At 42.1% G+C, this 24,499-nt stretch overlaps 1 protein-coding gene across 1 annotated transcript; it reads left to right on the top strand.

Annotated features, from left to right (window-relative positions):
- The first annotated feature begins 183 nt into the window (after positions 1-183).
- Positions 184-17,838, top strand: RWDD4 (RWD domain containing 4). Its single transcript, XM_036250591.1, has 8 exons — positions 184-446; positions 3,207-3,287; positions 8,276-8,385; positions 8,470-8,617; positions 10,043-10,160; positions 12,741-12,790; positions 12,927-12,929; positions 16,012-17,838. The coding sequence occupies exons 1-8, from the start codon at positions 423-425 to the stop codon at positions 16,042-16,044; spliced, it is 567 nt and encodes a 188-aa protein (XP_036106484.1). The 5' UTR covers positions 184-422; the 3' UTR covers positions 16,045-17,838.
- Positions 17,839-24,499: the final 6,661 nt, after the last annotated feature.

Here is a 24,499-nt window from a genome sequence, read left to right as displayed (position 1 = left end):
TCTGGGCCTGAGTGACAGCGCTCTAAACCAATCGCTACCCAGGAACTTTACGCTGCTTCCACAAAACGTAGGGAAGACGCTCCATTTCCTAGAGGAGCAGGAGCTGGGCGGAGAGAGAAGGAGCCAATAGGAGAAGCGAAACGAAAGAGGAGGCGGGGCTCCTGCCGTTACTGCTCTGCTGTCTCTCCCCAGACACGGGCTCCCTGCCTGCCATGGCCCCGGGCTCCGCGCCCACAGCTCTTCAATAGGCGGCTTCACGCTGCCCGTGGGCCAGTGGTGCGCGTGACTGTCGTCTGCGGTGCGAAGGGTGCCTCCCGCAGCCGAGGGGCGGAGCAGGGGCGCACCGGCCTCGGGACCCCTAATCGCGCTTTCTCCTCGTAGACTAACGCCGTCTGCCCGGGAGGCGCCCTGCAACCCGCGCGATGAGTGCCAACGAAGACCAGGAGGTGAGTCCCGGGGCTGCACGCCCCTTTTCCCGCGCAGGCGCGGTGCCCAGCCCCGAGGGAGGGAAGCCGGCTGCCCCCGCGCCCCGGGCTCAGGTGAGACCCGGCGCCCTGACAAACCGCCCCGCACGTGCGCTCGCCCCGGCAGGGACAGAGCCTGGCTGGGTGCCCCAGGGTGACCGGTGCCCTGCGAGCAGAGGCGCTCGCCCCGGCAGGGACAGAGCCTGGCTGGGTGCCCCGGGTTGACCGGTGCCCTGCGAGCAGAGGCCAGGCGTGTGTCCACCTCTCCCCTCTCGTCCCCCACCCCACCCCCCAGTTGTCAGTTTTCGTCGTTCCGGGGTCGCCCCAGGTCTCCTTAATCGCTAGAATGCGTGTCCTTGGTGGATTTGGGTCGCCTTAAATCCCGTGTGTTGTTCAGTTAGCGCTTGTTAACCGAGTTATTGCTGATGAGACTCTGACCACCTTTAAATTTTAATTCTGTTGGCATGGAGGGAGGGCAATTAAGTTAAATTTCTGATGGCGGGAAATAATGACACTAGTATTGTTTGGTGGAGTTACTTATCCATCTGATAGTTGTCTATTTTGAGTATACATCAAGTTGAAGGGGGTGTGTCATCTCGAGCGGAAACTTCTGATTTTGAAATGTGGACGAAGGAGGAGAAGGTCTACTAAGGTAAAGGGATGGTCCCCGCGCTGCGCTGGTTACAATCAGGACCAGAATCGGAGTTGCCTAGACAACGAGTATAGTTCCCTATTCATTTAGAATATATTGCTTGAAAGTGAGCACTTTTACACAGAATCTCTGAATTTAAGTTAACCTTTAAAGGACCCAAAATCCAACAAGCTAATTGGTATCTGGATCTCTTCTGAAATATTCTTTCCAGGTTAGTTTCTAAGCCAAGACATGAAGAGTTCTTAGTGTGAAGCATGGAGCACAGGGTAGTGTTTCTCAAAGTCTGGGCCATCCGTGGACCACGGCCTTGGAACAGTTTGGGTGGTTGCTAGAAAAACAGAGGCATGCAGCTGCCCCAGATCTACTGAATCAGGATTCCTGTGGTGGGGCACAGGGATCTCCATCTTTAACAAGAACATTTCGTTCTTCTTCCACATGACTGATTTTTCCAGATCTTTGAAGACAGGTTTCCTGCCCCATGTCCCAGACCTCCCTTCTCTTCTCATACTAAACGGTGTGGGGGTTTTTTTAGCTTTTCTCCATGTCCTTTTTTTTTTTTTTTTCATTCTCCTGGAATCCTGTGTTTGTGGTCAGATTGTAAATTTGTTTACATCCTGTTTTAAATGGTGGCATCACAGTTCTCTAACGTTAGATTTACTGTGGACTAAAACCCCTTAAGTGCTTTATGCAAGGTGGTTGGTCTTTCACCTTCTACTTGTATGTTTAGGTATCAAAGGACTTGAGCCTGTTAAGTTTCATCTTGTTAGACTATTTTGCAAGGGCTTTTTGAATTCTTGTTCTGCCACTAGCATGATTCACTGTCCCATTTCATTGTCATCCACAAATTTGGCAAGCCTGTCTTCTACTTTTGTTCCAGTCCAGGTAGGTCATTAATTAAAATATAGGAAAGGATTGTGGACCGAAAGAGTAGCACTATATTTTGAGTAAGTTTGTTCCAATCTAATCTTTTCAGGTATTCTTTTTTTTTTTTTAATTATTGATATTTAGAGAGAGAAAGGGAGACAGAGAGAAAGAGAGAAACATCAATGTAAGAGCATCGATCGGCTGCCTCTCGCTCACATCCTGACCAGGGACCCAAACCTGCAACCTGCGTATGTGTCCTGATCGGGAATCGAGCCCACCACTTTTTGGTGTTTGGGACAGTGCTCCAACACTTCTCGGTTATTCTCGAATCCACTTTGAATTTCTGTAAAAGGAGCGAGGGAAATCTGTGGAGCCTCACTGTGATCCAGGTGGACTGTTTCATGCCTTTCCCGAATGTACCAACAAAGCTACCCTCTCTAAGAAGCGTTTCCATAGATCTTGTTTTTCATATGCTTGCTAGGTCTTAAGAACTACTGCTTACTCTTCCAGGTCCTCACAAACACTTTCTTTAATAATCTGTTCTAAAATTTTGTCCACAAAAATCAGATTCACCCATCTTTTGTTTGTAAATTTCATGGCATGCATTTTTTGAAAGCTGAACTGTGTGTCCAAGTGCAGTCTTTCCTTGCTTCTCTTCTCAGGTGTTCAGTAATCACAACAGCAATTGAGTCTTCTCATCTGCAAGCCACAGTGTTTTAAGAAATATTTCCAGGCAAGGATTATTAGTTACATTTTCTCTTACAGTCCTTTTTCCCATCATGGGTAGATCCTTGTCAACCTTTTTATATCATTTTTTCAGTTATTTTTGTTGTCCTTAAGTGTCTTTTCAAGTTTTGCAAATATAAGATATATAAGTAATGTTTTCTCACACTCTGGCTGAGTGTGCTCTGGAGTTGCTTTAAACCAAATTGTATTTCCCCCCTGGTATGAAGGAGAAATAGTGAGATTTTCTTCACAGGATTGATGTGAGAATTAAGTGAAATAATACACTGTAAACTGCTTCGCAGTGCCTGGCACATAGTTTTGAAGTATTAGTATCAGTATTATTGTGATGTGTTGGTATATTTATGTATATTTTAAACATCTAAGACCAGATAAGTTAGTCAAGTTTTACATAGTTGAGTGGGCTTGAATCAGAAAGTAAAGACTCTATTTCTGATCCATTTATACCACTAAACAAAACACATTTGATTCATTTCTTTCAGATGGAACTGGAGGCGTTGCGTTCTATATATGAAGGAGATGAAAGTTTCCGGGAATTAAGTCCAGTTTCATTTCAATATAGGGTAAGATGTAGCATGAGTAGGAGCATTTCCTACTTTGCTGGAAAAGATTAAATGTTGCTAAAAATGCTGATTTTGTTTTCAAATTTAGTGGTTTGGATTTCTTATGTCTTTGGATTTTCTGAAGACATATCACCATGACATCAGTTATTTTTAACTCTTGAAAATGTAATTCAGAAACTTTTAAAAACTAACATAAACTTGCTTTTATTGTACCAGAATTATAAAATGTTACAGATGAAAAAAAACCTATTCAATTATGTGGTTTTACTTTGTAATCTGAAAGATAACTTTTCTCAGTCAAAAATTCCCAAGCTCCTGTAGCTGATATTGATAAATATTAGGATGAAAATCTAGGTCTCTATTCCAAGTCTACTATTTTTTATTACCTTATGATATAGTCAAGAAAAGTTGATAAGTTGATATTTTCTTAATTCTGTATGAATATTTTTTTTTTTAATACTAACCCGAGGATATTTTTGTATTTGTCTTCAGATAGAGCGGGAGGAAGAGAGAGAGGGAAACATCGATGTGAGAGAGACATATCGACTGGCTGCCACCCACACAACCCCAATCAGGGCCAGGGACAAACTGCAACTGAGGTACGTGCCCTTAGCAGGAACCGAACCTGGGTCTCTCTGGTCCACGGGCCGACACTCTAACCACTGAACCAAACCAGGCAGAGCTGAATACTTTTTACATATGTGAAATGTCGATTTTTCTCTAACTTGGAAATTGCTCATTACCCTGTTTTCATCATGAAACAGTACCACTGTTTCATAAACAAATAATATAAACCATTTCTTCAAATGGTTATAAATAATAATGGTATAGGAAAGGTTTTTTTGTGAAAGATTTATGGTTGTTGACATTGTCACTATTTAAAATAAGTTGTATGAGAAACGACCCTTATACATGAGTATTGTAGACTATCACAGGAAGTGCATTCTTATGGTTACCTCCTTTGGACTCTCCCCTCTCTTCTCAGCTCTCCTCAGTTCTTTTTCAAGTTCAACAGTCCTCACACCATCTCCATGCAGGTAACAAAAAAAGAGACTTGTAATAGCCAAAGTTGATCATGGAGTGAAGTCCTGGGCCTTTCTCTTTGTCTCTAACTGCTCCCCAGATTTCCCAACCACGGCTGCCATCCCCGCAGCAAATGGAAGATTGAGCTTCCCCTGCACTTTCCCAAGTGTCTGTGTTAACAACAGTTCTTTGTTGAGCGCAGCGTGCAAGATGTTGTAGGACGTGTGTGTCCTGTAGCATGGACACTCTGATGTGACCCATAAGGTGCATTTAAGGGGAATGAAACTCGGGGTTCAGAGATGGTGTGTTGGGTGTCAGATGACCGGGGGTGCAGTTCTGGCTGTGTCCTGGTCCAGTCCCTGGGTTCCTGTACAGCTAAGTGGCCTCCTGAATGATCCCCCCTTTGCAGAGCTTCCTGCAGCTTCCTGTCCATGCAGCGCGGCAGTCCTCCCACAGACTGCTGGTTAGCCCTCTAAACGCACAGTTAGGTACCCCATTCCTTTGTTTTGAAGGTTTCGCCATGTTTCTCTCGCCTGTAGGCTGAGGGTTAAATCCCTATGTTGACACTCAGGCCCTTTTGTTTGATTCAAATTGCCTCTCCAGACTTTCCCAGCCACTGCCATCCATTCGACATAATGGCTTGTTCAGTGTTTCCGTGCGTGTTCTTTAATACTGTGCTTTGGACACATCATTTGCTCTTCCCTCAGCTCGAATCCATCGGCCATCCTTCTCCTTTGACGCCTGACTCAGGCCTCCTCTGTGACATATTTAGGCGGTGTTCTCTCTCTCCCCTAACTTCAAAGCAGAATTGACCATTGCCCGTTTCGTCATACTTTGTTCTGCCACTTTCGAACTTCTAGTCATCCTGCAGTTTAGTGCTTTATCTGGATGTCTATCTCCCCTGAAGACAGGAATGGTTTTGTCTCCATCTTTGTTGTCTTTGGTACCTAGCACAGGGAGGGTTGGCAGTGGTTTCTACATGCACCTGAAGTAAGGACTTAGTGATTGCATAAAGCAAGTAACTTTTGTTACTTTTTAATGATCTCTAATTTAAATAAAATACAAGCATACAAGTCGGCGTTAGCTCAAGCGGTTACTTCGTCATGGCAGACACTAAAATACAAGCATAAAATGATGATGGCCATTATGCAGGTATCAAATTATACAGGTGTGTCAACAGATCCCTGTGTTTATTTGACATGATTCTCAAGCCCCATCTTGTATTGGTATGGGGTGTGATTGAGGGGGAGGGGTGGATATAAAAATTAATCATCAGGAAATAAAAGTGAATCAAACAACAATTTGAGGTGAAAAATTTTTTAATTGTATTGCTGATGTTTAAAAATAGTTATTTAAGCCCTGTCTGGTTTGGCTCAGCAATTGGAGCGTCCACCCATGGACCAGAGTGTCCCAGGTTCGATTCTGGTCAAGGGCACATACCTTGGTTGTGGTTCGGTCGCCAGCCCTGGTCGGGGTCATGAGGGAGGCAACCAGGCAATGTGTCTCTATCACATTGATGTTTCTCTTTCTCTCTCTCTTTCTCCCTCCCTCCCTCCCACTCTATCTGAGGATAAGTGGAAAAATATCCTCAGGTGAGGATTAAAAAAATAATAATTTTAAAAAGCAGCACATATACTAAAAATATTACAGAAGAGATTAGCATAGCCCTGTGCATGAACGAGATACTGATTTATGAATCATTTCATAGTTTTATTTGAAAATCACCATTTTGCAGCCACCAGGGTGATGATTGTTTCAGACAATCACTGGGCTCATTAATGTATGCTAAAACCGTAGGTGAAAGTTGTTGAGAAACAAGATACACACAAGTTGATAGTATCGCGCCACAGATTACTCCTTAATTACAAAATGAAAAGGATACCTTTACGTCGAAGAAATCTGGAGAACATCAGCTTGACCAAGTGGTCAGACGTGGATGTTGTCACAAGTGGTGATGCCAGACGATCTTACCTGCCTCCAGATATGTTGCTATGGCAATTGTCCACACCAAAACCATTTAATCTGAATCTGAACAGAGGAAACCACCAGACAGTCCTGATCTGGGGATAGTATACAAGAAACCTGGCCTCGATTCTTTTTGTCACAAAAGACATATAAAAGGCAGAGGAGCCCTGGCCAGTTTGGCTCAGCAGTTAGTGTCAGCCCACGGACCAAAGAGTTGTGGGTTCAGTTCTGATCAAGGGCATGTACCTTGGTTGAGGTTCACTCCCTGGCCTTGGTCAGGGTCATGCAGAAGGCAACCAGTCGATGTGCACCCCCCCCCACACACACACACACACACTCTATCTGAAGATAAAGGGAAAAAAATCCTTGGGTGAGGATTAAAAATAATAATAATAAAATAAAAGTGAGGGAAAAAAGGCAGGGAAGAGGACTGGAGACTGTTCTAAATGAAAGCAGAATAAAGAGATTTGACAACCACATATAATCCATGATCCTCAATGGATTATGGATTTGTGGTTTGAAGAGGCAGTTTACTATAAGACACTAGATATGATTGGGGAACTTTTACTAAGGATTATGAATTAGATTATATTTTTTTATCGGTATTGAATATCTTGGATGTCATAAAGGTATTGTGGTTATAGAGGAGAACATCCTTATTGTTAGGATACTTTATCATAAATATTTGAGAACATTTCATGGTGTCTGCAGTTTACTTTCAAATGGTTCCACAAAAACCAAAGGAAAAAAGTCTCACAAATAATTGGAAAGGGGAGTGATTCTGTAAGGGAGAGGAAGAAGGAGAAAGTAGAGTAAAATACAATACGCATCAGGGAATGTTTATTGTTCTATTCCAGTTTCTCTATAAGATTAAAATTTTTCAAAATAAAAAGTTCAGGAGAACAAAAGAAACGTAAAGTGAAGAGAGTCCAAGGGTACACACCTTCAATTATAAATAAGTCATGGGCTGGAGGTCAGGTACAGCATGGTGACTATAATTAATGGTACTGTATTACATATTTGGAAGTCGCTGAGAGAGTAGATCTTAGTAGTTCTCATAACAAGGGAAAAAAAGTATAACTAGGTATGGTGACAGATGTTAACTAGACTTATTGTGGTGATCATTTCACAATATGTACAAATATTGAATCATTGTTAGGCACCTGAAACGAATACAATGTTATAGGTCAGTTATACCTGGATTAAAAATAAATAAATAAAAAGAAAAAAAAATTGCCCAGCCAGCAGTGGTTGAACATCCACCCATGCACCAAGAGGTTACCCATTCAATTCCTGGTCAGGGCACATGCCCAGCTTGTGGGCCAAATCCCCAGTGGGGGCCATGCAGGAGGCAGCCAGTTGATGTTCTCTCTCATCAATGTTTCTATCTCTCTCTTCCTCTTTCTTCCTTTTTCATTAAAATCTATAAAGAGAAAAAAAATTAAAAGAAAAAAATTATTCAGGAGTTGCCTGTCCAGCCTAAAGTATTATGTTTCCTCATCTTGCTTTTTCCCTTTTTTCCTAAATTTTACATTTCATTTTCAAGTCTCTTGGGATTGTGCTAATGCACATCACTTTACTTGTTCTTAATGCCCCTTATGATTTAGCTATTGGAAAACTCAAGACAAAGATGAGATGTTTCAGGTTTGTGGATTATTATTTTTGTCCACTCTCAGTCCCCACAGTTGATGTTTTATTTATCCTCAGAAAACTTTGATGAAATAAAAGCATAGTCTTGGTACTGGAAAGAGCTGGAGGGCTGGTCAGAGAGACAGGCCATGGACATCAGCTAAAGCTGTTAAAATATACTAGGAATGAGTTAAAAGTCAGACTCTACATTGCTTTCACCCCCTGCTGGGTCTTAGACTGTACCCCTAAACTTTTCAAACTTACATTTCTGACCTGATCATGAGCATTGGAAAGTATTCGTTTTGAAGATTATAATTTAATATTCGGTCCTTGTATCACTTTTACAAATCTAAGATTTCCCTTTTCTTCAGATAGGTGAAAATGGTGATCCCAAAGCCTTCTTAATAGAGATTTCATGGACAGAAACATATCCACAGACACCTCCAATAATATCTATGAACGCTTTCTTTAATAACACCATGTGAGTAGTGTTTTATTTTCATTGGGTTTTTTTTTTAATACTCTTTTGCTTTTCTCTTAGCAGTATATTTCTTGTGCATTGTAGATCCTCAGCTGTAAAGCAGAGCATATTAGCCAAGTTACAGGAAGCAGTGGAAGTTAATCTCGGCACCGCTATGACCTACACGCTGTTCGAATATGCCAAGGACAACAAGGAGCAGTTCATGGAGAATCACCATCCTGTCAATTCTACGGTGAGTGTGCGGTTCGTTTTTTGCCAGATTTTTTTATTATTTTGATTTTTCTGTTAGTAATTCATTTTTACTAGTTGTTAGTTTTTAATTGGAAGGAGACTTTGTGTTAGTTTCAAGTGAGTTACATCTGAGTTAAATAAGAACAATGAATTTTAGATTTCTTAGCTTCTATGTAATTTTAAAAATTAAATTATACTCTCTAGATTTTGCCCTTCCTATAAGACTAGACTACTTCATATGCCCACCAAAACCATATTTTTCTAGTTTATTTAATCTCATAAAGCTCAAAAAGAGAATTTTTTATGTAGAGCTAAAATATGTATAAAAATTTTTATGCAGATGATTTTATTATAAATAGTCTTGCCACCGTTCAATCTGAAAGTATTGCAGCTTAAGGGCATTTTACTAAATTGGAAAAGTGTCTACTTTTTCTAGAATTACTTTAGGAAAGAAGCATCTGTCACGACCATGAGCGTCTGTGCATTAGCCCTTTGCACCATGGCCCGCGCTACAGACTTCCTGTGGTCAGCGCTGAGTTTGGTCTGTGAGCCAAGCTGCACACTTTGACAGCAAAGGCCTTGGCCTGCACTTGAGTGGTCTGGCTCCCACGTTCCCAGTGGGGCACAGAACACGGAGAGGCAGCCGGAGGAGCAGTGAGAGTGGGGGCTGTGGCCCAGGACTGGGGGCCAGACCATGTGGGTTCAGCCCCTCCCAGCATACTCACTGGGGCACTTTGGGTAGGTTTTGGATCTCACTGTGCTGTTTCTTCATCTGTGAAGTGGCAGTTATAATGGTATCTGCCTTACGAGACTGTAGTGGGGATCAAGGGAGGATGAATGTGCGACATCTGTAGCGATGCTTGTGCCTGGGAAGCATTTTAAATTTTGCCTATCGTAAACTCGGGCTATGTGAACCGAAATACAGGGGTGGGCAGAAGGAGGCTTACAGTGGTAATGCCAATAGTAACAGTAAATAGGAAATAGTAACACAAGAATAAACTGTCACGTACTCACAACTGTAAACTTACTTTTGCCCACCCCGTATTTCAAGGATTTCCTTCATTTCTTCAGAGAAACAGGATAATCTAAGTAGGCACATGTGATTTTTCTGAAGATGTATTTAAACTTCCAAATGATAGCAAATTAAATTGGGAAACGACCTTGGAACTTCACAGCTTCAGCATAATGCTGGTCTCGGACCCTTCGGAGGGACCTAGTGGTACAACTGCTAATGTTGTGTCTCAGTGTGAACTTTTACAAGAGTGACACCAATGTGCCAAGTTCTCCTGAAGTAATAAATGAACATAACAGCGCAGGTTTCTTTTAATTCACAAATCTAAACATTATCAACCCCTTTCAGGATGTGGCCATATTGAGGTAATTCAATAAGTTTTAAGGCATGGGTCTAAGAATTTTTTTTTTCTAGACACCAATAAGCAATATCATCTCAGTGGAAACTCCTAATATAGCCCCATCAAGTAAGAAGAAAGACAAAAGAGAACAACTTTCAAAAGCCCAGAAACGTAAGCTGGCAGATAAAACAGGTTTGTGTTCATTTTTTTCCTTTTCTCACGTCTTGCGTTGCCTTTTAGTGTGACGTGAGTACTTAATAAGTGTGTTTCCATTTGGGTCAGAGACAATGTCAGGTCACAGATGTGTATTGAAAATATTTTCTACTTCACAAGAGAGAACCATTTGAGAAGAAGGTAGGTGGACGGCAGAATAGCTCTAAAGGAGGCCTGACTCCGGAACACCGAATAGTGTACAAACGCGTGTCCTGCCGGTGCCCTCTCTGGATGTGTGGGGTTTTCCTCTGTTTACCGTGGTGGCAGATATGTGTATTATTGAAAACTTTTTCAAATAGAGCTTTCATATGAAATGAAGTCTGCTACACCATTAGATCTTAGCAAAATAAATATTTTAATGTTTGTGTCTATAGTTGACTTATTTATACAACAATAAAACTTAAGAATAAAATTTTTGTGTGACTTAAACCAGAATCATTTAGTATGGACCTTTAGAAGAGTTTTATAAACTCCAGTTAATATTTTACCCCTTTTTTTTTTTTTATCCTCACCCAAGAACATTTTTGCATTTATCTTCAGACAGAGCGGAAGGGAGAGGGAGGGGAAGAGAGGGAGAGAAACATCAATGTGAGAGAGACACATTGACTGGTTGCCATCCACACGACCCCAACCAGGGCCGGGGACAAACTGCAATCGAGGTACATGCCCTTAGCGGAAATTGAACCTAGGACTCTGGTCCGCAGGCTGACACTCTAGCTGCTGAGCCAAACCATCCAGGGCCACCCCTTTTCTTTATTTAACCCAAAACATTACAGATTGCTATCAGTGTGTAAACCTTTTCCCTGGTTAAGGAAATGAGGATGATCCCATGCCTGTATACATTTATCCTTACGTCCGTATGTGTGTGTTACTGGGGTGAGGTTACCAGCTGCTCTTTATTGAGAAGAACTGACCCTTTTACTTTGGTGAGGGGGTTTAAAATAATGCCCTTTGTTTTATAAAATGGTATTAGTAGTTGTTTGATTGTCTATGTTTTGTTTAATGCCTGTGGCAGAATAAAAAGATAGCAATCCTGTATTGACCCTCAAAATACATTTTTGAAATGTTAATGGTTTGTAAAATAAAGCCTGGGAGTCCATCATACCACAGTCAGAGCAGCACTAAGGTTCAGCATCAACAACTGAAGCCGTGAACCGTTAGCTGTTCCAGTCTGTTTTCTACAGTTTCGGTTTATCACTTTTGGAATGTTTAGCATCTGTTCATTACCTGTTACTTTTGTCCATGGAGACCTCTGATCATTCCTTTGTAGCAATACCTCCCTACCTCCATCTTCTTGATGCCCACCCAAAAGTCACTGTCTTCCTGTGAGTATGGTATAGGACTTTGGACTTGGAGCTTGCGTTCTAAGTAGAACTGTAGGGAGACAGTCACGGATGGCTCTGTGGGTAAGGCTTAGTTCCCAGGACTGGTGCTCTGCCTCCATGCCCCTCACAACTGTAATCGGAGGGAGAAGATTCTTCTTGGCATGAAGGAGCAAAGAGCCATTAGCATCTAAAATTGAGCTCCAGTAATACTGCTTCTCTCCTATAAGAATCATGGAGTTAGTTTTTGTTTCCCTTGCTATAAAATTAATGTATTTGTTTCGAATACAGATTTTGAACGTTTTATAAAATGAGACCTACAGATATATCAAGCATAAAGGAAATCAAGCCATTTTAAATTGAAAATATTTTAGGTTGTATTTATTTACTGAACTATTTCTTACATTTGAATATTCTGTTAAAAGAATGAAATTCTTTTACTTTGTAAATTTTAAATTCTTATACAAAGTTAAGCTTCTTTTCAAGCACTCCCAACAGATTAACGCCCTGTTTTAAAATCCTCAGCTTGCCCGGCCAGTGTGGCTCAGTGGATTGAGTGTGGACCGTCTCATGGACTGAGAGGTCCTGGTTCAATTCCCTATCGGGGCACATGCCTGGGTTTCAGGCTTCATCCCCAGTAGGGGGTGTGCAGTAGTTTCTCTCTCCTGTGAATGTTTCTCTCTCTCTCTCTCTCTCTAAAACAATAAAAACATTTTTTTTAACTGTAAGATTAAATAATGTATATTTTATCAGAGCACAGAAGTTAATTAATGATAAGTTGACCAAGCTTCTTAATCTTGAAGCCAAATGCCTGAGTCAAGCTTCCTAGTGTGAAGCACTAACACATGAAACAGTAAATACAGCTGCTTACTTAAATAAGCAGTGACGTTGTAAAAGCAGTCAAGTCTGTGTACAAGTGCATGAAACTGATAACTTGATCAGTTTCTCTTCCTAGCACTACCAGGTCATCTCTATATCTAATCCTTGATAATTAGGTTTCGTCTTGAGTGAAATTAGGGGACTGGCAAAGGGGTACACCTGAAATACTTGGCAAGTACGCCTAGGAAAACAGTGCTCTTGGTCAAAATGGTAGACTGTTCAATTTAGTAATGTGTCATTTACATTTTTATTTGTTTCTTGAATAAAATAGTGTATAAATCTTATTTATTCAACTATTAATAATTTAAAAATTACTGATTGGTCTTAAAAATAAAGTTAGTATTATTTTCTCCTCTAGATCACAAAGGAGAACTCCCTCGAGGCTGGAACTGGGTTGATGTGGTGAAGGTATACAATACTTACATTCCAGTCTTCAAAAAATCGTGATGACTATTGCCATCGAATAATGAAATTTTTATTTTCCATTTTCTCCCCGTCCACCCCTGGATTTCGCTGGGATATCTGTTTCCTTTTTTGCACTCAGCATGTAAGTATTTATAACTACAATGAAGTATGACTGTTTATGTAAGTACATCTTAGAATGGACATGCTTAACTAGTACTCTGAAGGAGTGATGATATGGAAATCGAGGAAATAAGTCATGGAAAGAAATGCTTTGATTTCTTAGTAGAAATTAAGTATTTTATTTAGGTCAGACCCTAGTTGTAGTTTCTCATCATTATCAAGAAAGATTTTCTGTTTTTGTTGTTTAAAATTGTTTACTTTCCATTTTGAATTTTTCTGGTGACTACTCAGTATTTTCTGGATGAATTGTAGGTTCAAATGTATTAAACTGATACTTAACACAGTAAGTTCATTCTCTTTGTAGGACTGCATGAAGTGAGTTTTGCATGCCGATTAGCACCAGAACTGTCAGAAGTAATTAATATCCAACAGGAGTTTAAGATTAGGATTTTAGTGATGACCTGACCTACAAATATGGGTAATTTATAAGCAGTATATTCTTTTTTGGTTTTTAATCCTCACCTGAAGATACTTTTCCATTGATTTTTTTTAGATAGAGTGGAAGAGAGGGAGGAAGGGGGAGAGAGAGAGACAGACAGATGTGAGAGAGGTACATCGATTGGTTGCCTCCTGCACAACCTGGACAAGAGCTGGGGATCGAACCTGCAACCCAGCTACATGCCCTTGACCGGAAATCAAACCCACAACCCTTTGGTGCACGGGCCGATGCTCTATCCACCAAGCCAAACTGGCCAGGGCACAAGCAGTATTTTCTTTAAGTTTATTTTAAAGTCAGCTGTTTGGGCCATGGGATGCCTTTTCTATAAAAACTTTTTTAAATGATCTTTGTGATTCTAGAATCTAGTACAAAAATACTACCTGGGAGTAGGAAGTCATGAGCTACACTGAAAATAAACAGCCCTGACCAGTTTGGCTCAGTGGTAGAGCATCGGCCTGCAGACCAATGAGTCCTGGGTTCAATTCCAGCCAAGGCACATACCTCGGTTGCAGTTCGTCCCTGGCCCTGGTCAGGGTCATTCGTGAGGCAGCCAGTCTATGTGTCCCTCTCACGTCGATATTTCTCTCTCTACCTGAAGATAAAAAGAAAAATATCCTCAGGTGAGGATTAAAAAATAACAATAATAAATAAATAAATAAACAAACAAACAAATAATTTTCGAAAAGAAAATAAAGAAACAGAACTTCTCGCCTTCTTGGGCAAGAGGCTGACTGTCCCCAGGTTGTGTCTGTGGGGGAAGCTCCTCTGGTGTTCTCGCATCACTCCAGCCCCTGCCTGACGAATCTTCCTGTCGTCCCAGGTGTGCTCGTGAGCATCTCGCCAGCCAAGTCTGTTCTTTCCTTAAAATGCTCCATGCCCTGGCTGGTGTGGCTCAGTTGGAGCATGTCCTGTACACCAGAGGGTGGTGGGTTTGATTCCCGGTCAGGGCACATGCCTGGGCTGCAGGTTCAGTCCCAGGTTGAGCTGCATCTTTTCCACGCAGCAGATCCCTGCGGTGAGTGAGCAGAATAACCTGATCAACCTAAAGGCAAAGAGCTTCGCCTTCCCTAGCTCCAGAACTCTTGTGCGCTTTTAAGAGAGTCCTTGCTAATGCAAATTAGAATTTCAAGCTATAACAGAATGTAAAATTTAAATAATTCATCACTCTTGGGAGATGGGAGATGTTTTTAAAAAGGAGGTTACCACATTGACACGGTTTGGACTCAGAATTCCATCACCCCAAGCTAGTGGTGTCCAGGTGTGGCCACTGAGCCCCTGGGAGGTTCTGGAGACCTCAAAAGTGTCTGCATCACAACATTAAGGTGGTGTTTGCCCTTTTACTCAGCCTCATGGGTGTACGGTGGCGTTTACCAGGCGGCGTGGTGATGCCATCACTAATATTCTTCCGTTAGAGCACTGATAGAATGTACGTTTTTAGATGCTTGTGTTTTCCAGAATTTTCTAAGGTAGTATATGGGTTTGGGATCTATGTATGTGCATTTTTATTAACTCTGTTCTTAGGACTTGTACTGTGTTCGTATAGCTGTCTTCCGTTATACCTGCCTTATTCTGGAAACAGATTATTGAGAACCCAGCTGTCTTCTTTTGGGGGAGGTTTGCAGAAATGTAAATATGCTTTATTTTAGTTTGTTTTTAAAAATGTAGTGTTTCATTTAAAAAATATTGAGTTACAATGAGTTTATTGTTATTACATGAATTAAGTTTTTCTGTTTTAATTTCAAATGCAATAGGTATTAACCTAATTTAAAAAACCAAAAACTCTGGTATGCTCGGTATTTAAGAGTGAAAGAGGCCTTAGGGCCAAAATATTTGAGAACCACTGTCCTGAGGTTCTGCTTTTCACTGCTTCCCACTTTCTCTGGGGCTCTTGGAGTTTGGGTTCAATAGGAATTTTCTAGTCGCTGAGTCTTTATTCTAGTCCTAATTATTTTTGTATTCTTTGCTGATTTTATCTACCCACCTGCCACCCCCATTAAGCCAATCCAGGCTATAGATTTTTATCATTAAAAAAAAATTGCAATTTAAGATTTCTATCGCATTTTCATAATTGCACTTTAAGAATTGTCTGATTAATGCTTAGGGTGATGGGCACACGATGCAGTGTGCAGATGATGTTTTGTTGAGTTGTACTTTTGAAACCTGTATGGTTTTGTGAACCAATGTCACCCCAATAAATTTAATTTTTAAATTTTGTCTGATTAAGATGATAAACCTTACATTTTTTACCGAAGCAAATACTTTAGAAGTTAAAAAAGAAAGAACTTATTGTTTGTAATAGAAGACAAAAGTAGAAGGTAGCATTCATTTTATAAATGGCACCTTTTGTATATTCTTGGTTCCAGTTTACTGTTTTGGAAAGCTTTGGGGGATCCCCCACCCCTTTGTTCTGTTGGGGTTATTTTTGCAGAGAATCCCATTTTCAGTGTAATTAGATATGCTGACAGCTGGGGGCGGTTTAAGTTATCAAACCTTGTTGTCGCTTATTCTAGTAGCTGTCAATGTTTGCCTTTGACAGGAAGTAGAAAGAAGGAACTCAATGTGATAGCTTAAACTTGTTGACTGTTCCTCTTACCTCTCTTTGTAGTTGAGCAAAACTGGCTCGAAAGATGATGAATAGCGCTTGGAATTCGAAACACGGGAAGAGCGCCCTTTAACAAGTCAACTGGGCTCACAGTCCTCGCTCTGCTGGTATCGAGGTGGCTTTTTATAAAACGGTTTTTTTGTATGTTTCTTACGTAAAAATGTTTTAAGCTAAAAGTTCATGAGGAGATTTGGTTGTATTAAATTATTTTCACAAACTTGCCTTAAAATAAAAGGTGAAAATGTTACTGTTTAGTATACTTTGGAAGCCTTTTGAGCTTGTCACTGGACAAATACAGAGGATAATAAGTAATTGATGTTAATTTATATGATCTTCAGTGAATGTGATCATTTTTTTAAAAAGAAATATGAAGCCCTTTTCCAAAACTCCTGTCCCAGGGGAATAAGTACTGAGTGAACAATTATTCCTCAGCATGATCCATATTAATAGGCTTCTTGTCTTACTAAAGTGTTCATCTCTTCTTTCTCTTAATTACTGAGGCATAAATTGCGCCAGAGAAATTTAAATCCTGGTATTTGACCTTTACACATAATATTCTTTGTAGTCCTCCCCACCCAAGGATGAACTGCTTCTCTTTAATAAATGAATATTTGTTTATGCTTTTCTCTTGGTTTGGATCAGGAAGGCTTCCATGGTGTGTGGAATGGAGAATGTAAAAACGAATCTGCCAAATACATTAGAAAGCATCGGAATAGAAGTGCTGGTTCCTATTTAAAACATTTCTGTTTGTTGTATTACTGAGATGGGAGTAAAAGATGCCTTAATATTTAATTTTTGTATTGTTGGAGACAATGGTCTTAATAAATTTCTATTTATCTGCTATTGTATATCTTTAGTTGTTTGGTAACTGAGGTCTTCTAAATGATTTAACATAATGCCACATTTCATGTTTTGTTTCAAGTATTCAAATGTATTTCTTAGCCCGAGCATCTTTGTAATAATAGACAGAAGTATTTCAAATGCTGAACTGTAGTACATGCTTGATATTTTGTTTTGTTTTTTTAATGATTACTAGAGGAAGCTATTAGTTCCGTTTAACCAGGGAGTTGTTGATGTCTTGGTGTGATTTACAGTGATTCTGTTTCTGCTCCCCAGTTTTAAACCTGCTTTTTAGAACTACTGCTGTGGTGTCTGGAAGGGGAGGTTGTTGGTGCCTCAGTTACACCTGTGCAGCTTGGGTCTGAGTGTTAAAGAACAACCGAGTTTTAAAGACATTTTCTTAGCATAAGAGCAGTCTGACTGAGCTGTATGCTTGGTTTTTACTTGGTTGCATTGGCTTAGGTGAAATCATTGGAATTATAAAGTAAGTATAATTATGGTGAAGAAATTTAATCTCATTTTAAAAAGCTGAGTCGCATTTTATTTCTTGAAATAATATGATAGAGAGAAACATTAAAATTTAGGGCTACTGAAATATGCCAACTTTGGGGGCTGTGTGTACTTTTTGTTGTATTGATTTGCCTCTTTTTTGAAGAAACAAATTGCTATATCTGCTAGTGGAAGAAAACACTTTGCTTTGCTCTGAAGAGTCTGAAACTGTTCAGTCTTATTATGGTTCACAGATCACAAAGAATAATGCTAGTAAAATGCCAATGAATTGTTTTTACTCTTTTTATATGAAATGTACAAATTCCGGGAGGCGATGGTGGCAGCGATGCCTCTTACTACCTTTTGTGAAACACTTGAACATTCTCATCGATATTGCCATCACTGCGCAACACTCCCAAGTATATTTTCTCAAACTCTGTTTACTTAACATTGTATGGAAATGGCATAATTAATAAGCAATAAAATCTGAATTACACACAATGGTTTTTCTGCATTTTATTTCAAGTGACTTGAGGGAGAATTGTTGATTTTAATGAACCTACGTAGTCTTACGGGGCAAGGTGTGTACCCTCTTACTAGAAACTGTTCAAACTGTCGGATTAAAAAATATTTTTTAAATGAGCTGGCAAGAAGGTAAAGAGTACCCAGTCTGAAAAATTAAATGAAAGTTGGAACCTAAAGGTTAAGGACAACTTTTGTTTTCGAGCTGCAGGGGTCCCAGAAGACAGGAGGTCAGTCCAGGCTGGGTCCAGGGTAAGGGTCACACACACCGCCACCACCGTGCTGGGGGCTAACTGGCCTCCCGTGGGGACCCTGAGGAACCGTTTCTGTTTTGAACGTTGTTGCTTGATGGAGGGGTAAAATGTAAATATTACATACATGTACTCTCCTGACCACTTGTAACATGTTACCCCTCACTTGGGTTTCACCCCAAATTTCTCCCTGTGTGGGCCATCTGAGGGGGAAGACCTCAAGCCAGGATTTTAGTTTAAACTGGCACCAAGTAGGTAGAGCCTCTGGGCCATGTAGGTGTGACCACGGAGTAGCCCTAGAAGAACTGACTGGATCCGCAGTCGGAACCCGCAGTGCACGGGAGCGGGGCGCTGTGAGCCCCGCCCGGAAGACATTCAGAGGAGTGAGTGCCCCAGGGATAGGGACTCACTTACTCGGGAGAAACTGAGTAAGGAACAACAAACTATTAAAAGGATCAAATAGATTTGGAAAAGAACCAAATACAACTTCTCAAAATGAAGACTAAAGCAGTCGAAATTAGTTACAGATAAAGCATTGCTTGCAAAGCGTATAAACACCCCAGTGGGATGAAGTCAGCATTTGGACTTGCTCTTGTTTTGATCATCGCGTTAGCATCTCAGTCCTTCCACATCCTTTCTCCACAGGCCCCAATATTTGAGATTAGGTGGGTGATTGGAGCCTTCACAGAGCTCTGCTCAGCACTGCAGATGTGCCCCCCTGGACCTTGTGTGTTTTTGGTTATGTGACAGCGTAACAAGGAAGTGACGTATGTATGATCTAAAGTATTTGTCAGCCTGCAGTTTGTGATCCCTGTGTGAAGGGATCACTGAGGGACTTGACCAACATTTTTTTAGTGGAATGGAAGAGGAGATTGAAAAGAAAACAGTGTATCCTGCATGCTGTGAGGGTGTGTGTGTGTGTGTGTGTGTGTGTGTGATGTAAAATTGATTTCTTAGAGTGAGTAATGGTGAAAAGGGTTTGAAAGCCATTGATCAAAGCATACAAAAGATGGAACACATTTTTTTTTCCTTTATTGATTTTACAGAGAGAGGAAGTGAGAGGGAGAAATAGAAACATAGATGAGAGAGAACATCGATTGGCTGCTTCCTGCATGCCCCCCACCAGGGGTCGGGCCCACAACCTGGGCATGTGTCCTGACCAGGATTCGAACCAGCAACCTCTTGGTGCCTGGGTCGACGCTCAGCCACTGAGCCACATCAGCCAGGAACACATTTTATTTGAAGAACATTTTTTAAAATATGTTTTTACTGATTTTTTTAGAGAGAGGAAGGGAGAGAGAGACTTTTATCAGCTGCCTCCTGCACTCCCCCTACAGGATCGAGCCTGAAACCCCAGGCATGTGCCCTGACCGGGAATCGAACCAGGACCTCTCAGTCCATGGGGCGACGCTCCGTCCACTGAGCCACTCCAGCCGAGTTGAAGACCATTTTTTAAAAATACAGTATGTGCCGTTTGAAGTATCAGGAATCTTAATGGCTGGTTTTGCATTTTTCCTGAAGACCAGTTCAGTAAAGCTTCATTGCATAGTGTAACGGGAGAGGAGCAAGCATTTGCTTCTGAGTAGGGTCCTTTGGCATCTGTAATAACAAAAATCCTTGCCTGACAGGTTTTGCTTATTTGAAGAACTGAAGAGAACATATAAGAGTTAATGCCTGAATAAATAAGTAATTCTAATATCTTTAATTTCTTACTGAAAAGAACACAAAATATGAAAACTAGTCCAATTATCCCATCATTTCTAGAGGAATAATTATTGTCCTCCTGGGTGTCCTATAGACATCCAGTTCCCAAATTAAATTGTCATGCGCGTCAGATGTGGCAATGAAACATATTGTCACTGCCCATCTCTCCGTTCTCCTGGGGCGTCTGGGCAGCTTCGCGCGATGCCTCGGGCTTCTCAGGCCTGCAGGAGCTATCAGGCCCCTTCTGTGGCTTCCACAAAGGTTTGGCCTGTTGGGACACGGGCAATACTTGAAGGGACAGCCCCTCTCTGCGCGGTATTCTTCCTTTATTAACAAAAGAGACTCCGACTCATCAAAGGAGACTGTTTACAGGGAGAAAATATTTTTGCCTCATAATGAAGTGCTTAAAAGTTAACCGTGAAAGGTTGAATAGGGCAGTTTTTGAGTACAGAGAGGGACCCGGAGAAAGGTTCGCCTCCACTGTGGGGCTCCAGCAGACACGCCTTCCTGTGGGCGGACGAAGACCTCCCTTGGCCGCTCCAGGGCTTGGCTCCCCTGCTCCGCGCAAGGTGAACTGAACCCTTGTTTTCACAGAGGTAGTACGTTCTCGGAATGACTGCCACACCAGTGGGGAAGGAACATGCTAGGGCTTGGACCCTTGTATTTGGGTAATATAATCCTACTGAGGTTTCATTGGAAGCAGACATTTTATTAATAGCTACATTCTGTTGTTAATCCTCACCCGAGGATATTTTTCCATTGATTTTTTTTTAAAGATACAGTGGAAGGGAGGGGGAGAGAGGAGAAACGAGGTGAGAGAGACGCATTGATTGGTTGCCTCCCGCAGGACACTGACCAGGGCTGGGATTGAACCTGCAGCCCAGGTACTTGCCCTTGACCTTCAGTCATCAGGCCAATGCTATAACCACTGAGCAGCAAAACAGCCAGGGCTAGTGTCTATATTCTTTTTACTATCTACTTTGCATTCTTAAAACCACATTTTGTGTTTTGTTTTCATTTATTTTTTTTAGAGAGGAAGGGAGAGCGGAAGAGAGAAATATTGATGAGAGAAATATCAATCGGCTGCCTCCCGCATACCCCCCACTGGGGATCAAACCTGCAACTGGGGTATGTGCTCTGGCCAGGAATCAAACCGGCGACCTCTCGGTGCATGGAATGATGTTCAATCCACTGAGCCACACTGGCCAGGCTTAAAAATCACTTTTTAAAAATTCTACCCAATAGTATGATTTTTTCAAACATGAAAGTGAAAGGAATTAGAAACTGCTGAAACCATTTCCTTCGTTTCCTTCGCTGTTCTGTTGCTCTAAAGATCAGTAGATCTAGAATGTGTCAGTGTAGCATTGCCCTTGATAAATGCTGAATACACTAAATATTCCTTGCCTTCCAGAGGCTGCTCACAGACACTTTTAAGTTGATGTCAGTTACTTAGAATCTTGGAGAGAACTGAAAAATCATGGAGTTTGGCTATAACAGTGTCCAGCCATCTGCTCAAGAAAAACTCAACTCCCACTACATGCTGACAAATGCCTTCTGTTAAAAATTTCCCTTAGTTTTTCTCTCTTTCTTTTGTATGCCAACATTTTTAAATTCCTTATTAATTTTTTATTTTCATCAAAGTGGTACATATCCTTGGTCTTAGAATCAACTAGTCCTACAAGTCTTTACATATAAAAAGATCATTTTTCTCCCACACTTCTGCTGATTCCTTCTCCACAAAGGTAATGGCAACAATTTGTAGCTTTAAACTGGCCCACAAGACCTGGTGGGTGGTCTGCGCTGTCTGTGGCCTCAGCTCCTGACCCCACCACGTTCCTGCCTCCACCTGGGACTTTCCCTCCGATGGTCACAGGGCTCTCACCTTCAGATCTCACTGCAAGTGTTTTTCTTTCTTTGTAAGATGGAAAGCCTCTAACACCCCCCCCCCCCCCCCGCAGCTGTATTAAGATATAATTGACATAATAACACTGTGGTAAGTTTAACCTGAAAATCTGATGCTTATATCTTCTGGAATGATTCCCACACTATGACTAGTTAGCATCTCCATCACCTCACATGATTACTTTTTTGTGTGGTAAGAACATTTAGGATCTACTCTCAGCGAATTTCAAGTATATACTACATAGAGTTAAATCATATCCCAGAATTCACAGCTGGACGTTTGTACCCCCTGCCCCAGCAGCCATGCATCTACTTTCTGTTTCTGTGAATTTGGCTTTCTTAGATTCCACATATAGGTGAGATCATATAATAGGGGGGAGGGGAGGTTTACAGTTGTTCATATGGAAAATAATACAAGAGTAAATTCTGTTTTATGTACTCACAACTGTAAACCTACTTTTGCCCCAACGTGTATTTGCCTTTGACTTAACTTCACTCCGCATAAAGCCCGCAAGGTTCGTCCATGTTACAAGGGGCAGGACTTCTTTCTCATGGCTAAGTGGTATTGTTACACAGAGGCCTGGAGCAGAGTGAGGTGGTCTGACTTATGTTTGATGGCTTCTGTGTTGAGAATAGGCCGAAGCAAGAGGCGGAGCAGTCAGGAAGCTTCTGCAGAATCGCGAGTGAAAACTAACGAAGGCTTGAGCTAGGGCAGGTGGAAGACGGTGAGAAGTCACCGGTTTGGGGCATACACTGAGAACTGCTAACGGGATTTGCTGACGGACCAGACTTGGTGTGGGAGAGAGAGACATGCATCAAACAGTGTTGACCTGAGCAAGTGCAAAAAAAAATTGATAGAATGACATAGTCACCCTAAAATTTTCTATAAATGTAAGGCAATCCCCATGATTACAGCTGGGTTTTTATACAAAACCAAACAAAACTTATTTTGAAGTTCTTAAGGAAAACTAAGCATACTAGAATTGCTAGGGAAAAAAAAATATTGAAAAAGAAGGGTGATAAAATGAGATTACTTCTACATAATTCAAGTACAAGAATGAAAGTGATAAGGTGCTGGCATCCACTTCCATCGACCTGAATATGTATAGGAATTTGATATATGATAGCTCTAAACCATGGTACCTTCAATAAACGGTGTTAGGACAATTAGGTGCCACCTAGGAGGAAGAAAAGGAAAGACATTCCTGTCTCACACTTTTTACATCAAAGGAACTTCCAGATAGAGCGGGAAAAAGGAAATGTTGGAGATTCATAAATGTATAATTTCAGGATAAGACAAGCTTCCTTAACTCTGAAGCTATAGAGAAAATGCTGTTTGATGACATAAAAGAAAAAAAAAATTCTGCATGGAAAAAAATTCCATTAATAAGATAAACAAACTTTCTGTGTGCATATTACATATATAAAGCTCTTGGAAATTATCAAGAAAAAGAACAACTTAATAGAAAAATGAGCACAGTGTGTGACAATTTCAGAAAAGGAAATGTAAGATAAAGTTGTGATTAAGATTCTATTTTCTCTGAGAGATTGGCAAAGACTGAGAAGTTCGGTAACGCCTTTCATTTCTAAAGGAGTGAGGAAACCCGTTCTCTCTTACAAAAGTTTTGAGTGTAAATCGATACAACCCTGATGACAGACACTTTAAGAATATCTATCCAAACCCCATAGGTGTTCGACCGGAAATTCCACAACCAGGAATCGTTCCCACGTCCGTATTAGTGTGTGTGTGAAATGCCCGTGTGCACGGATCATGTCCTGAGCCGTGACTTGCCCAGAGTCGGACCAGTCAGCATCTTCAGGTGTTAGCTGGGCGGGAGGCCCGTGGGACCCAGAGCGCCTGTGTGGTAGGTGGAAGGAGCATCGGCGTGGGACTCAGGCAAAGGGGGTCATGTGTGGCCTGCCGCATTATTTGTGCCAATTTAAGAAAATGATTCCGCTCGGCCTGGAGCACTTCAACTATACGATGGGGAGTTGTTGGGAGGGGCAGGCCAGCCTGGAGTCCAAGGACCGGCTCGTGCTTGAGGACCTGCACGGCCTCCCGGCCTCCGCCCTGCGCTGCAGGGGCCGGGCAGCGGCAGCACGACGGCGGGGCACCTGCTCCTGGCTCCTGGGAGGCTGGCCCCGCGCCTCCCGCGGTGATGGGGCCCGGCACAGCCCATCACTACCGCCCCTCGCCCCAGGCAGCCGCAGCAGGACGGGGGGCACCTGCTCGTGCGTCCTGGGAGGCTGGCTCCGCGCCTCCCGCGGTGATGGGGCCCGGCACAGCCCATCACTACCGCCCCTCGCCCCAGGCAGCCGCAGCACAACGGCGGGGCACCTGCTCGTGCGTCCTGGGAGGCTGGCTCCGCGCCTCCCGCGGTGATGGGGGCCGGCACAGCCCATCACTACCGCCCCTCGCCCCAGTTTTGATTCCTGTGGTTTCAGTGACCTGCTGTCAACTGTGGTCTGAAAGTATTAAATCGGAAATCCCAGAAACACACAAGTCATCAGTTTGGATGGTGGGAAGTTCCGAGCAGCGCGATGACCCGCGTGTCCGGCTGTGGCCCCCGGGCGGGGTCAGCCCTTGGCTGCAGACACTGCCCGCTCAGTAGTCGCCCGGTGGCCGCCTCAGTCAACCGTCGCATTATCTCTGAGCCTGTGTCCATGTCGCCCCTCTTTCACCCAACAGTGCCCCCAAGTGCAAGGGCAGGGGTGCTGCGGGCAGGGGGCGCCGGGGCAGCCGGCGTGCTTCCCGGAAGGGAAAGGTGACCGTCCTCCACTTC

The sequence above is a fragment of the Molossus molossus genome, unplaced genomic scaffold (genome assembly GCF_014108415.1).
Source record: "Molossus molossus isolate mMolMol1 unplaced genomic scaffold, mMolMol1.p scaffold_m16_p_9, whole genome shotgun sequence".
In the NCBI taxonomy this organism is placed as follows: Eukaryota; Metazoa; Chordata; class Mammalia; order Chiroptera; family Molossidae; genus Molossus; species Molossus molossus.
The sequence above is the reverse complement of the archived record's forward strand: the minus strand, read 5'-3'. Positions and strand labels throughout refer to the sequence as shown.